Genomic DNA, 14,311 nt, shown 5'->3' with positions numbered 1-14,311 from the left:
TGTAATGACTAGGCTTTGCTCTACCGTTGTTTCCGAGTGTCCTAGAGCGCATATATTTGTTAGCATCATGGTTCTACCATTACTACAGCGGAAACGTTTCTAGCCCAAATAGATCAAAAGATATTACCCTTTTTCCCAGGGCAATGTTTTTTTTCTTCCTATGGCGGATTGGTGGGCTGCATTTTACGTTCAAAAACCATGTCGCGGGACATTCTAAAACAACTCTGTGGCTGTTTCCACCTTGTTCAGTCATGTTACCTCATTAGCTAGCTAGCTAGCAACCCGGTGACTTTACTAGTAGGCTATATCGGAACATTTGGGGGGGCACAGAAACAATTGATAATCTTAAGAAGATCAATGATTATACTAATGAATGTCTCCTTCATGTCATCACTCACAAACTTGATGTTCTTAAGAAAGTGTACAATTGTCACTAATGCGTCTCGATGGGAAAATAGTGATTTTACACAATGTAGAAACCTAATATTCCACAAATGACTGCAATTTCAATGACGTGTATTAAGCTTTTTATAAGAAACACATGTAATTACAGGGTTACTTAATAGTTTTAGGGCACAAAATGTGCATCAGAAGTGCACTATCTAGAATTTATAGACCCAATAGACGATCTCAATTGTTACAATTTGTTATTCTTCAATAACACAAACTCCAAAGTTAATCAGTGGGAGACTAATGGCTTTATTCAAAGATGACAAATCATACGGGGAGGTAATGGTCATTCTCCCCTGTCCTCAGGGATGTTCTCTAGTGATTCTCTCCCCAGAACAAAGGGACAGCATGTAGTTTCATAACCCAGCCCTAGCCTGTGGTTGACCAATTAGGATTCCTTGCAATATAACTAGCCAATGGCCAAATAATAAATAATGGCCAAAGTATCCTATCCTACACTCCCCCCTAGACCATTTAAAAATATATATATATACTTAATGTCTTTTTAGAAAACATGAAAAAACATGCAGTATAAAAAAACATTAGTAGTACGGTAAGCATGAAGTCATTCACATTAAACACCTTGCATTTCTATAAAACACAAAGGGTACATTATTTCTTATTGTAACAGCAAGTACAGACTTCAAACAAAATGAAAGAAAATGGGTATTAACGGGTATAATGATGATGTCCCGATTCCTACCACATCCTGTATTAGGAGGAAACTCACACAAAAAAGACAATATTCAATTGTACTATTGACAAGGTAATCATTCATCAAGTCCTTTAAGTGACAAGCTCTTCCACACTGGCATCAGTCCCACATAGATAACTATTAAATATTATGTTCTGCCGGTCGTGAGGAATTCTTCCGTTCCACTGGCTGCACTTCACCGGTGATCTTGTATCATTTCAGGTACAGTCCTTGAACCGAAGACACTAGATTCTTATCTGTAATGAAGGAAACAAAAAGTGAAGTAACATGTCTTGTTTTCAAGAAAAATGTATATTTCACATAGATTTCCCTCAGTCAGCATGTCCCAATTTTCAAGAAAATGTTGGACATTTCACCAAGACATCCCTAATATGATTACTGTGGTGTACAACATTGAAGCTTATCAGTTTCTGATCATTTTACTATGCTTCTTCACCTGGGATTGGCCCCAGATTGCTTATCAAGCAGTTCTTTATTCTCCAGGCTCCGCTTTGTCATCAAAATGGACAACCTTGCAATGAGTAAAGTGTATCCGCTGTGATTTTCCCTGGACTGTTACTGCTGACCTCGCTATGAGCAAAACTTGATAAGGACCTTCCCATTTTGGCACTAATGTGTCTCTTACATATTGTTTTTACCACCACCCACCGTCCTGGCACTACGTCATGTCCCCCCTTGGTAGTTATTCCCCACGCCTCGTTTACTTGTCTTTCTGCTTCCCCTACTGCTTTAGAGTTACATGCAATAGTTAAGCATTGTCACTCCATAAAGGGAACGTCTGCTTTTCTCAAATCTAACGTGCCTGGTACTGACATGGGTCCATTGTAGTAACTACCCATGCCCAAGCCTGCCTCTCACACCCACCTCAACAAATGCTTGAACCGTCTGTGTATAAGATGAAACTCAGGGTTTTCCAACGGATGACTCTATAAACCTGGCAGACATATCAGTGTGGATGACGGATCACCACCTCAAGCTGAACCTCGGCAAGACGGAACTGCTCTTCCTCCCGGGGAAGGACTGCCCGTTCCACGATCTCGCCATCACGGTTGACAACTCCATTGTGTCCTCCTCCCAGAGCGCTAAGAACCTTGGCGTGATCCTGGACAACACCCTGTTGTTCTCAACTAACATCAAGGCGGTGGCCCGTTCCTGTAGGTTCATGCTCTACAACATCCGCAGAGTACGACCCTGCCTCACACAGGAAGCGGCGCAGGTCCTAATCCAGGCACTTGTCATCTCCCGTCTGGATTACTGCAACTCGCTGTTGGCTGGGCTCCCTGCCTGTGCCATTAAACCCCTACAACTCATCCAGAACGCCGCAGCCCGTCTGGTGTTCAACTTTCCCAAGTTCTCTCACGTCACCCCGCTCCTCCGCTCTCTCCACTGGCTTCCAGTTGAAGCTCGCATCCGCTACAAGACCATGGTGCTTGCCTACGGAGCTGTGAGGGGAACGGCACCGCAGTACCTCCAGGCTCTGATCAGGCCCTACACCCAAACAAGGGCACTGCGTTCATCCACCTCTGGCCTGCTCGCCTCCCTACCACTGAGGAAGTACAGTTCCCGCTCAGCCCAGTCAAAACTGTTCGCTGCTCTGGCCCCCCAATGGTGGAACAAACTCCCTCACGACGCCAGGACAGCGGAGTCAATCATCACCTTCCGGAGACACCTGAAACCCCACCTCTTTAAGGAATACCTAGGATAGGATAATGTAATCCTTCTCACCCCCCCCCCCCTTAAATGATTTAGATGCACTATTGTAAAGTGGCTGTTCCACTGGATGTCATAAGGTGAATTCACCAATTTGTAAGTCGCTCTGGATAAGAGCGTCTGCCAAATGACTTAAATGTAATGTAAATGTAAACCCATCGGAGAGCTGATCCAAAACCGTCCCTTATTAACAGTCGTGTCCAAGTAATGTGGTATCTGTAGGATACATCAGAGTAACTGGATTACATGGTGTCTTTTCAGCTATACCCATGTCCCATAGTTCTTTAATCACTACTTTATTAGCGTCCATAGCTTCCTTGCTAATGGGGATATTGTTTTGTGCAAGGTAGGGTAACACCTGTCAAGCACAGTGGTTCTGTATCCAGAGTTCCACACTCATTTTTCTTCATAGTCCAAATAGCATGGTTCTGAACTGTAGATCCCTGCAGTTGTCTAATTTGCCACGTCACCTCCCTTCAGAAATGTTCAATGTGGAGTCAAGTTGCATAATAAAGTCAAGGCCTAACAGGTTGTTCAAATGACCCCTGCATCAATCTTCATTGGCCCAATAGAAATTGATAATGGTTTGGTCTTTCATTCGTCGTCGTCGTCCACTCCTGTTGCTCTCGTCTTCTTGCCTGTGTACTGAGAACATATGTTTTGCATAAGATATGTGCAATACAGTGACTTCAGCACCCAAATCTTCAAAATAATCTACTGCAACGTTGTTAACCATCATGTTCACATATATTCCATCCGATTTCATATGTACAGCAGATGGGACCTAAGAGGGAGTCCATAAGTTTACCTCCACAGCATCCAGCAAACTCTGCTGCCGAGACGGAGAGAGCTTCTTAAATTTCTGCATCAACATTGTGTCATTGGGGCTGTTGTCTTGATTCCATTTTCCCTTAGACGGACCCTGCTTCTCCTGGCCACTTCTCATAAATTAACTTTTCCTTTTCCGACATTTTCGTTGCCAGTGATCAGAAAACCTGCAATAATGACATACACCAGGTTTCTCTTCTGCTGATTGAATGTTGTTGGTTTCACTCGGAACCTGTACAACTCTAACATCCGGTTTAGCCTGTCGATGACGTCGCCGTAGTTCTCTCCCAGTCATTAGTTGTGGAAAAAAGTTTTTTTTGCATGGATTGCATCAGCTGATTAGTGATTACACTTAATTCCTCCAAAAAAATTGGTCATTTTCATCTTCCATGTCAGGTAACCCACTGTGTCACACCACCTCTGCTCTAAACTTTTCTTAATTCAACAAACGGTTATTTCGGTTTTTGAACACATTTGGTTATCTCTCCCCACTTGGTGGTTGCATTGGTCAGACCTTTAAGGAAAACATGTACGGCTCTCCATCCATTGACCACATCTTGCTCTTCACCACCCACAGCTCTATAAACCTTGTCTTCAAGTACACCATGTTCACGGTTGTTCTAAACAAAGGCTAGTAACTGTAACCCATCATAAGGATGTAGATTGTGGAGTTTCTTATAATGCTTCAAATGGTCCTACATTTTCATACCCACTTCTACGTGATGTTCCAAAGTATTTGACCGTTCATCCAACTGTTTTGGAGATGTGTGTGAATGCTGTCACCGGAGGTTTCTCTTTACTACCTTTTACAGCCTGTGTTCTGGATGGCCTAAGACATCGTTCATCACCACTGTCAGTATCTGTTGACCCAAAGTCAGGCAGTGCTGACCAGATGCTTGAAACCCGATCATCCTTGCGCAACTCAGCCTAAGGGTGGATTGAAGAAACAAATGGTCCTCCACATGTTGGAGCCAAGTCTGTTTTTACGACCCTTGCCTGTAATTGTTGAATTTCTTCTTTCAAGGTTTTGATGTGTTCACCCAAGAGCTTTCAAACTTTATCTCTCTGCAATGTCCTGTCATGAAAAATCTCATCCAGTTCTCTTTGTTCGGCTATTACAGTTAAAGACCATCATGCCTTTGTTAGGGAATTAGATATTTTCTGTATTTTTGCCCCATGCTTTCTGTGTATCAGACAGATTCCATCTTTGTCGACAATGACGGAATATTTATTTCTCTTGCCTACACTTCTCTACTTTGAAATGGTTCTTCATATCACTAGACTGAATTTAAAATATTTTTTCATTCTCACATCCGGAGGAGCTATTCGACCCTTTTCCAGAGTGGTTTTGTCACTAAACAATGGCATTATATTAACTTCAAAAGTTATATAGTATCTGTTTATATATTAACCTCAAAATATATATAAACTCAGCAAAAAAGTTTTCCTTTTTCAGGACCCGGACTTTCAAAGATAATTCGTAAAAACCCAAATGACTTCTCACATCTTCATTGTAAAGGGGTTTAACCTGCTATGGCTGCAATACTGGGATCGATATGACAACTACCAGTGAAAATAAAGGGCGCCAAAATTCAAACCACCGAAATCTCATAATTACAATTCCTAAAACATACATGTGTCTTATCATTTTAAAATCTATTTTCATTGTTAATCCCACCAAAGTGTCCGATTTCAAATAGGCTTTTCAGCGAAAGCACTACAAACGATTGTTAGGTCTCCACCAAACCACAATAAGCACAGCCATTTTCCAGCAAAATATAGCCTTCACAAAAACCAGAAATAATTCAAGGTTGGTGATGAATTTTCTTTATCTTCATCAGATGACACTCATAGGTCTTAATGTTACACAATACATGCATGTTTTGTTTGATAAAGTTCATATTTATATCAAAAAATCTGAGTTTACATTGGCGCGTTAGATTCACTCGTTCCAAAAACATCAAGTGATTTTGCATAGCTACATCATTTAACAGAAATACTCATCATAAATGTAGATGATAATATAGTTATACACATGGAATTATAGATATACCTCTCCTTAATGCAACCGCTGTGTCAGATTTAAAAAAAAAACTTTACGGAAAAAGAAATGCATGCACGGCGCTCAATTTAAAAACACCACAGCCGCAAAGATGGCGTCAACATAAACAAGAAATTACATGATAAATATTCCCTTACCTTTGATATACTCCAGGAATCCCAGGTCCACAATAAATGTTTGTTTTGTTTCGAAAATGTCCGTTATTTATGTCCAAATACCTTCTTTTGTTAGAGCGTTTGGTATACATATCCAAATGCTAATTCTGGTCAGCGTTATCAGACAAACTTCAAAAAGTGATATTACTGGTCGAATAAACATTTCAAACTAAGTACAGAATCAATCATTAGGATGTTTTTAACATATAGCTTCAATAAGGTTCTAACCGGAGTATTCCTTCTTGTCTTCGTTGAGTCATGGAACGCAAGTGGCTACCATGAGGAAAAAGTGGGATCACAAAATGGCTGCTTGATGGACAGCTGATATATTCTGCTCTCATTCACTCCCACAACAACATATAAGCCTCATTATAATTTCTATTGATGGTTGACATCTAGTGGAACCCCTAGGCAGTGCAACATCATTCATATCAAGGGGATTTCATTGGGGACTCTGAATACATACAAGCTCAGATTTCTGACTTCCTGTTTTGATTTCAACTCAGGATTTTGCCTGCTAATATGACTTCTGTTATACTCACAGACATCATTCAAGTAGTTTTAGAAACTTCAGAGTGTTTTCTATCCAATACTAATAATAATATGCAAATATTAGCAACTATGACTGAGGAGCAGGCTGTTTGATATGGGCACCTTTTCATCCAAGCTACTCAATACTGCCCCTGCAGCCATAAAAAGTTAAACACTGTTTCCCATGTTTGTTCAATGAACCATAAACAATTAATGAACATGTACCTGTGGAACGGTCGTTAAGACACTAACAGCTTACAGACGGTAGGCAATTAAGGTCACAGTTATGAGAACTTAGGACACAAAAGAGGCCTTTCTACTGCCTCTGAAAAACACCAAAAGAAAGATGCCCAGGGTCCATGCTCATCTATGTGAACTTGCCTTAGGCATGCTACAAGGAGGCATAAGGACTGCAGATGTGGCCAGGGCAATAAATTGGAATGTCTGTACTGTGAGACACCTAAGACAGCGCTACAGGGAGACAGGACAGACAGCAGTCCTCGCAGTGGCAGACCACGTGTAACAACACCTGCACAGGATTGGTACATCTGAACATCACACCTGCGGGACAGGTACAGAGTGGCAACAACTGCCCGAGTTATACCAGGAACGCACAATCGCTCTATCCGTGCTCAGGCTTGTAGGCCTGTTTGTAAGGCAGGGCCTCACCAGACATCACCGGCAACAATGTCGCCTAGGGGCATAAACCCACCATCGCTGAACCAGACAAGACTGGCAAAAAGTGCTCTTCACTGACGAGTCGCAGTTTTGTCTCACCATGGGTGATGGTCGGATTGGCGTTTATCGTTGAAGGAATGTGCGTTACACCGATGCCTGTACTCCTGGAGTGGGAGCTATTTTTGGTGGTGGAGTGTCAGACCTTCCCAGTCCATGACGGTCACAGCATCATCGGACTGAGCTAGTTGTCATTGCAGGCAATCTCAACGCTGTGCGTTACAGGGAAGATGTGGTACCCTTCCTGCATGCTCATCCTGACATGACCCTCCAACATGACAATGCACCAGCCATACTGCTCGTTCTGTGCGTGATTTCCTGCAAGACAGGAATGTCAGTGTTCTGCCATAGCCAGCGAAGAGCCCGGATCTCAATCCCATTTAGCACGTCTGGGACCTGTTGGATCGGAGGGTGAGGGCTAGGGCCAATGTCTGGGAACTTGCAGGTGCCTTGGTGGAAGAGTGAGAACATCTCACAGCAAGAACTGGCAAATTTGACCCCCATTTTGTTCTGGGACGACACATTCCATTTCTGTTAGTCACATGTCTGTGGAACTTGTTCAGTTTGTCTGTTGAATCTTGTGTTCATACAAATATTTACACATGTTAAGTTTGCTGAATATAAACACAGTTTGACAGTGGGAGGATGTTTCTTTTTTTGCTGAGTTTATTCATTGATGTTAAATAAATGTATAAAACCCCTTTTTAAGGGCTCAAACCCCTTTATAGAACACATTTGTCTCTGTAGGGCCTGGCTACCCATAACTTATGTTCACTTCAAAAAGCTTGTTGAAGACTTATTAACCACGTGTAAAGAATTGCTACTCAACTAGTAACTCACTTCTATGCAACAAGGTTTCACAAAAAGAAAATACTTTAACCTTTTAATAGAGGACTTGAACCCCTATAATAGAGAACAAAGACACAGGCCTCAAACCTTTTTCAGAGAGAACAAAGGAAGTCTGTAATAGAACTCTTATACATCAGATATCACTCATTGCATGTGCTTATTTTAACCTGATTTTGGTTCTTTTAAATTGATATTGGTCTAAGACTCACCCAGCAATTATGCCACCAATTAGGAGATTAAGAGTTGACTCCCTTGTGGGTTGCGCTCAGCCTTTACTCTTTCTTCTGGATCAACACAGTTGATACGTTAGTCTTGTTGTTGAGACCAATTAATCCAGGTCACGGCACCAAATGTTAGCAATTTGTTATTCTTCAATAACAAACTCCAAAGCAAATCAATAGTAGGCAAATGGCTTTATTCAAAGAGGACAAATCATACGGGGAGGTAATGGTCATTCTCCCCTGTCCTCAGGGATGCTATCCAGTGATTCTCTCCCCAGAACAAAGGGACAGTATGTAGTTTCATAACCCAGCCCTAGCCTATGGTTGACCAATTTAGAATTCCTTGCAATAAAACTAGCCAATGGCCAAATAACAAGTATCCTATTTCAGAAGACCATATTCCTCCCATGTCTCTGAACCATTGATCAATAATTCCTTATTACAGGAAAAACACAGTTTCCATTGTTCGTTAGTACTCTATTGACTCTTGACCTCTCATACGGTCTCTGCGTTGTATTTTTATTTGACGTTCTTGCACAATCAATAAAATAATATGCTCCTGGCATGCTCCTGATGAGGTGGCGGATGGTCTCCGCAGACGCACCGGCCCCCCCTTCAGCAGTGAGGTAATGGGTGCCGCTACTTGGCCAAAACCCCGGATAAACCTCCGGTAGTAATTGGCAAATCCCAAAAACCGCTGCTCCTCCTTTACCGTGGTCGGAGTCGGCCAATTGTAAGTCGCTCTGGATAAGAGCGTCTGCTAAATGACTTAAATGTAAAATGTAATGTCTCCTGAGGGGGATCTCCTCCCATCCGCCAACTCCTGGCCGGTCTGTGGTGCAACGTGGCGTTGGTGGTAGTGCGAGACATGATGTCCCAGATGTACTCAATTGGATTCGGGTCTGGGGAACGGGCAGGCCAGTCCATAGCATCAATGCATGGAGGGCTGTGCGGCCCCCCCAAAGAAATGCCACCCCACACCATGACTGACCCACTGCCAAACCGGTCATGCTGGAGGATGTTGCAGGCAGCAGAACGTTCTCCACGGCGTCTCCAGACTCTCACGTCTGTCACGTGCTCAGTGTGAACCTGCTTTCATCTGTGAAGAGCACAGGGCGCCAGTGGCGAATTTGACAATCTTGGTGTTCTCTGGTAAAATGCCAAATGTCCTGCACGGTGTTGGGCTGTAAGCACAACCCCCACCTGTGGACGTCGGGCCCTCATACCACCCTCATAGAGTCTGTTTCTGACCGTTTGAGCAGACACATGCACATTTGTGGCCTGCTGGAGGTCATTTTGCAGGGCTCTGGCAGTGCTCCTCCTTGCACAAAGGCGGAGGTAGTGGTCCTGCTGCTCGGTTGTTGCCCTCCTATGGCCTCCTCCACGTCTCCTGATGTACTGGCCTGTCTCCTGGTAGCGCCTCCATGCTCTGGACACTACGCTGACAGACACAGCAAACCTTCTTACCACAGCTCGCATTGATGTGCCATCCTGGATGAGCTGCACTACCTGAGCCACTTGTGTGGGTTGTAGACTCCGTCTCATGCTACCACTAGAGTGAAAGCACCGCCAGCATTCAAAAGTGACCAAAACATCAGCCAGGAAGCACAGGAACTGAGAAGTGGTCTATGGTCACCACCAGCAGAACCACTCCTTTATTGGGGGTGTCTTGCTAATTGCCTATAATTTCCACCTGTTGTCTATTCCATTTGCACAACAGCATGTGAAATTTATTGTCAATCAGTGTTGCTTCCTAAGTGGACAGTTGGATTTCACAGAAGTGTGATTGACTTGGAGTTACATTGTGTTGTTTAAGTGTTCCCTTTATTTTTTTTGAGCAGTGTATTTTCTGGTGCTTCTAAATTTTTGTATGTTGGGAGTATCACTGCTACAAATGGAAAAATGTTAATTTACATCCTTGGTTGTGTCTCACCAGTTTGTGTCACCCAGGACCTTGTCCCCAGTGTCCTGCTTCTGTCACCAAAGCATGTACCTGCGGAAGAACCAGGTACTGTATATCCGCCTGACCTAATGTCTGAGTACCAAACGGCACCCTTTTCCCTACATGATGCCCAAAGGGTTTTGGTCATAGGTAGTGCACTATATGGAAGAGGTGGGCAATAATTTTGTCTCGAGTGCCTAATCAGGAATTCCAAATTCAGCAGAGGGCCGCACAGATTTGCGGGCCAGAAAAAGGTCAGTTATTTGAGAATATGTAGGTCCGTTTATCATTTCTACAATAATAACCCACTGTTAATTTACACGCCTTTGCTTAGGCTGCCAAATATACTCCTGATTCCTCTATAGGTTTCTTCCTAGGTTCCTGCCTTTCTAGGGAGTTTTTCCTAGCCACCGTGCTTCTACACCTGCATTGCTTGCTGTTTGTGGTTTTTGGCTGGGTTTCTGTATAGCACTTTGAGATATCAGCTGATGTAAGAAGGGCTATATAAATAAATTTGATTTGATTTTGATTTGATGTCCCTGTCACTTACTCAGGTATAAGAAACCCTGAGCCCGCCTCCACTCACGGTAAAATACCTCCATACTTCTCTCTGCAGTCAGCCAATGCGGTGTGGCCAGGCCACTGCCATCCACTGTGACAAGCAGTGTGGCGCCACCCTCAACTGTTCCGAACACACCTGTACCCAGGTGTGCCACAGCGGACTGTGCCAGCCTTGCCCGCTACAGGTCAAGCAGGGTGAGCTACTCACTCCCAATAGGTCTTTTTTTCTGGGCCAGGAGTTCTCCCTGACCATGTGATCTGACCAAAAACATTTCTGTCCTTAACAGTTAAAATGGCATTCCTTGACAATGAGGAATCTGTGATGAGTAATGATGGCTCATGGTTTTAACCACTGATGGATATCACTCTGATGCGTTCTGTTTTGTCTCATCGGTTCTTTCCTGCTGTCGCAGTGTGCTACTGCGGTGTTGTGTCTCGGGAGGTACTCTGTGGGACGGATAAAGACCGCTTTGATGGCTCAGGTCACTTCTGCTGTCAGAAAGCATGTGACAAGTAAGTTCAAACCAGCAGCTTGAGATTACTAGGAAACAACTTTTCTCCTGTGAGAATAATATTCTAGATATAGATCGATTGTATCTTATTCATTTGTGATACGTCTCCCCCCCCCTCCACCCTATCCTAGGATGTTGGACTGTGAGGCCCACCGCTGTGAGCAGGTGTGCCACCCTGGGCCGTGCAAGCCGTGCCCACGCTCCCCCAGGCTTGTAAGGAGCTGCCCCTGTGGGCAGACGGCTCTGGCCAAGCTCCTGGAGCTGGGCTACCCCGAACGCCGCGGCTGCTCCGACCCCATCCCCTCCTGTGGCAAGACCTGCAGCAAGCCTCTGCCCTGCGGCTCCAGCGGTAACACAAGACACTGTGTCCTCATATATAACCTCTCTATGGCATATCAAATGTGTTGACTCTTTCTCCCCGTCATTCCAGAGACCATCCACATCTGTGAGAATCTGTGCCATGAGGGAAGCTGTGGTCCCTGCTCGCTCACCTCCACCATCAAATGCAAATGCGGCTCTCAAACCAAGGTTAGTTTTCGAAAACAAGTACTGTATACCTATGGTGGTGTTTTATTTTTTTTGTATCTTGAGTAAAACTCTTCAAATGCAATGTTCTGTATAGACTGTGCACCGTTGTAAATGGAGGTGGAGTTCTGTTGTACCAAAGAGCACCATGGAAGACTTTTTTTTTTTTTTTCAGGATGTTCCCTGTGCAGTCATCCAGAATGAAGGTGATATTTTGATCGTTCTTTGAGGTGGTGTTGCTACTGTACTTAGTTAAAGTAGATCTGTCCTGTACTTTACTCTTCTCTTAACTTCTTGCGTCGAGCAATCCCGGATCCGGGATCCTATTTATAGCCTCAAGCTCATTAGCATAACGCAACGTTAACTATTCATGAAAATTGCAAATGAAATGAAATAAATATATTTGCTCTCAAGCTTAGACTTTTGTTAACAACACTGTCATCTCAGATTTTCAAAATGTGCTTTTCAACCATAGCTAAACAAGCATTTGTGTAAGTGTATTGATAGCTAGCATAGCTATAAGCCTAGAATTCAGCCAGCAACATTTTCACAAAAACAAGAAAAGCATTCAAATAAAATCATTTACCTTTGAAGAACTTCAGATGTTTTCAATGAGGAGACTTTCAGTTAGATAGCAAATGTTCAGTTTTTCAAAAAATATTGTGTAGGACAAATCGCTCCGTTTTGTTCACGTTTGGCTATGAAAAAAATCTGTATCCAGTTATAGCCTCAAGCTCATTAGCATAACGTAACGTTAACTATTTATGAAAATCGCAAATGAAATGAAATAAATATGCTATCTCTCAAGCTTAGCCTTTTCTTAACAACACTGTCATCTCAAATGTTCTAAATATGCTTTTCAACCATAGCAAAACAAGCATTTGTGTAAGAGTATTGATAGCTAGCGTAGCATTTAGCGGGCAACATTTTCACAAAAACCAGAAAAGCATTCAAATAAAATAATTTACCTTTGAAGAACATCGGATGTTTTCAATGAGGAGACTCTCAGTTAGATAGCAAATGTTCAGTTTTTCCTGAAAGATTCTTTGTGTAGGAGAAAAATGCTCCGTTTTGTACATCACTTTTGGCTACCAAAAAAAAAACGAAAATTCAGTCACCAAAACGCCAAACTTTTTTCCAAATTAACTCCATAATATCAACTGAAACATGGCAAACGTAGTTTAGAATCAATCCTCAAGGTGTTTTTCACATATCTCTTCATTGATATATCGTTCGTGGAAGTCTGCTTTCTTCTCTGAATTAAATGGAAAAATACTTGCAGCTGTGGTTTACGCACCAATTTCGACGCAGGACACCGGGCGGACACCTGGTAAATGTGGTCTCTTATGGTCAATCTTCCAATGATATGCCTACAAATACGTCACAATGCTGCAGACACCTTGGGGAAACGGCAGAAATTGTGGGCTCTCTCCTTGCGCATTCACAGCCATATAAGGAGACATTGGAAAACAGCGCTTCAAAAATTTTGCTCATTTCCTGTTTGAAGTTTCATCTTGGTTTCGCCTGTAGCATCAGTTCTGTGGCACTCACAGATAATATATTTGCAGTTTTGGAAACGTCAGTGTTTTCTTTCCAAAGCTGTCAATTATATGCCTAGTCGAGCATCTTTTCGTGACAAAATATCTTGTTTAAAACGGGAACGTTTTTTTATCCAAAAATGAAATACTGCCCCTAGAGTTCAGAGGTTAAGTCTCTTTCCTTTCCTCCCAATTCTAGATGGACTGGTTTTTACTTGTGAGAAGCGCTGCCTCAAAAAACGCTCCTGTGGCCGACACAAATGTGGCGAGCTGTGCTGTGTGGTGAGTAACCAAAAGGCGTGTTTGTGCGTGCGGCACGTTCGTGTGTGTGTCACCCAGTTATGAAAGGACACAGTCATTAGGTAAAGCCACAAGTCATACTCTAATTAGCTGAACTGGTGAATCACTGACATACATTGCCTTTGGAAAGTATTCAGATCCCTTGACTTTTTCCACATTTTGTTATGTTACAGCCTTATTTTAAAATTGATTTAAAAAAAAAAAAAAAAAATCCTCAGCAATCTACGCACAATTCTCTATAATGACAAAGCGAAAACAGGTTTTTAGAAATGTTTGCAAATGTATTAGGAAGAAAAAAACGGATACCTTATTTGCATAAGTATTCAGACCTTTTGCTATGAGACTCGAAATTGAGCTCAGGTGCATCCTGTTTCCCTTGATCATCCATGATGTTTCTACAACTTGATTAAAGTCCACCTGTCGTAAATTCCATTGATTGGACATGATTTGGAAAGGCACACACCTGTCTAAAGAAGGTCCCACAGTTGACAGTACATTTCAGAGCAAAAACCAAGCATGAGGTTGAAGGAATTGTCCTTAGAGCTCCGAGACAGGATTGTGTGGTGGCACAGATCTGGGGAAGGACACCAACAAATGTCTGCAGCATTGAAGGTCCTCAAGAACACAGTGGCCTCCATCATTCTTAAATGGAACAAGTTTGGAATCACCTAGACTCG

General features: G+C 42.8%; 1 protein-coding gene across 1 annotated transcript in view; it reads left to right on the top strand.

Moving 5' to 3' along the window:
- LOC135517442 (transcriptional repressor NF-X1-like) overlaps positions 1 to 14,311 on the top strand; it is a 33,200-nt gene that overhangs the window by 12,844 nt on the left and 6,045 nt on the right. Inside the window, exons 7-13 of the mRNA XM_064941739.1 lie at positions 10,193 to 10,264; positions 10,815 to 10,954; positions 11,173 to 11,272; positions 11,403 to 11,620; positions 11,702 to 11,799; positions 11,972 to 12,002; positions 13,534 to 13,616. Of these exons, the coding sequence (XP_064797811.1) occupies positions 10,193 to 10,264; positions 10,815 to 10,954; positions 11,173 to 11,272; positions 11,403 to 11,620; positions 11,702 to 11,799; positions 11,972 to 12,002; positions 13,534 to 13,616 (742 nt within the window). The remainder of the gene's footprint in view (positions 1 to 10,192; positions 10,265 to 10,814; positions 10,955 to 11,172; positions 11,273 to 11,402; positions 11,621 to 11,701; positions 11,800 to 11,971; positions 12,003 to 13,533; positions 13,617 to 14,311) is intronic.

Source organism: Oncorhynchus masou, chromosome 28, assembly GCF_036934945.1.
Source record: "Oncorhynchus masou masou isolate Uvic2021 chromosome 28, UVic_Omas_1.1, whole genome shotgun sequence".
Classification (NCBI taxonomy): domain Eukaryota; kingdom Metazoa; phylum Chordata; class Actinopteri; order Salmoniformes; family Salmonidae; genus Oncorhynchus; species Oncorhynchus masou.
Note: the sequence above shows the minus strand (reverse complement) of the source record. Positions and strands in the feature narration are given on the sequence as shown.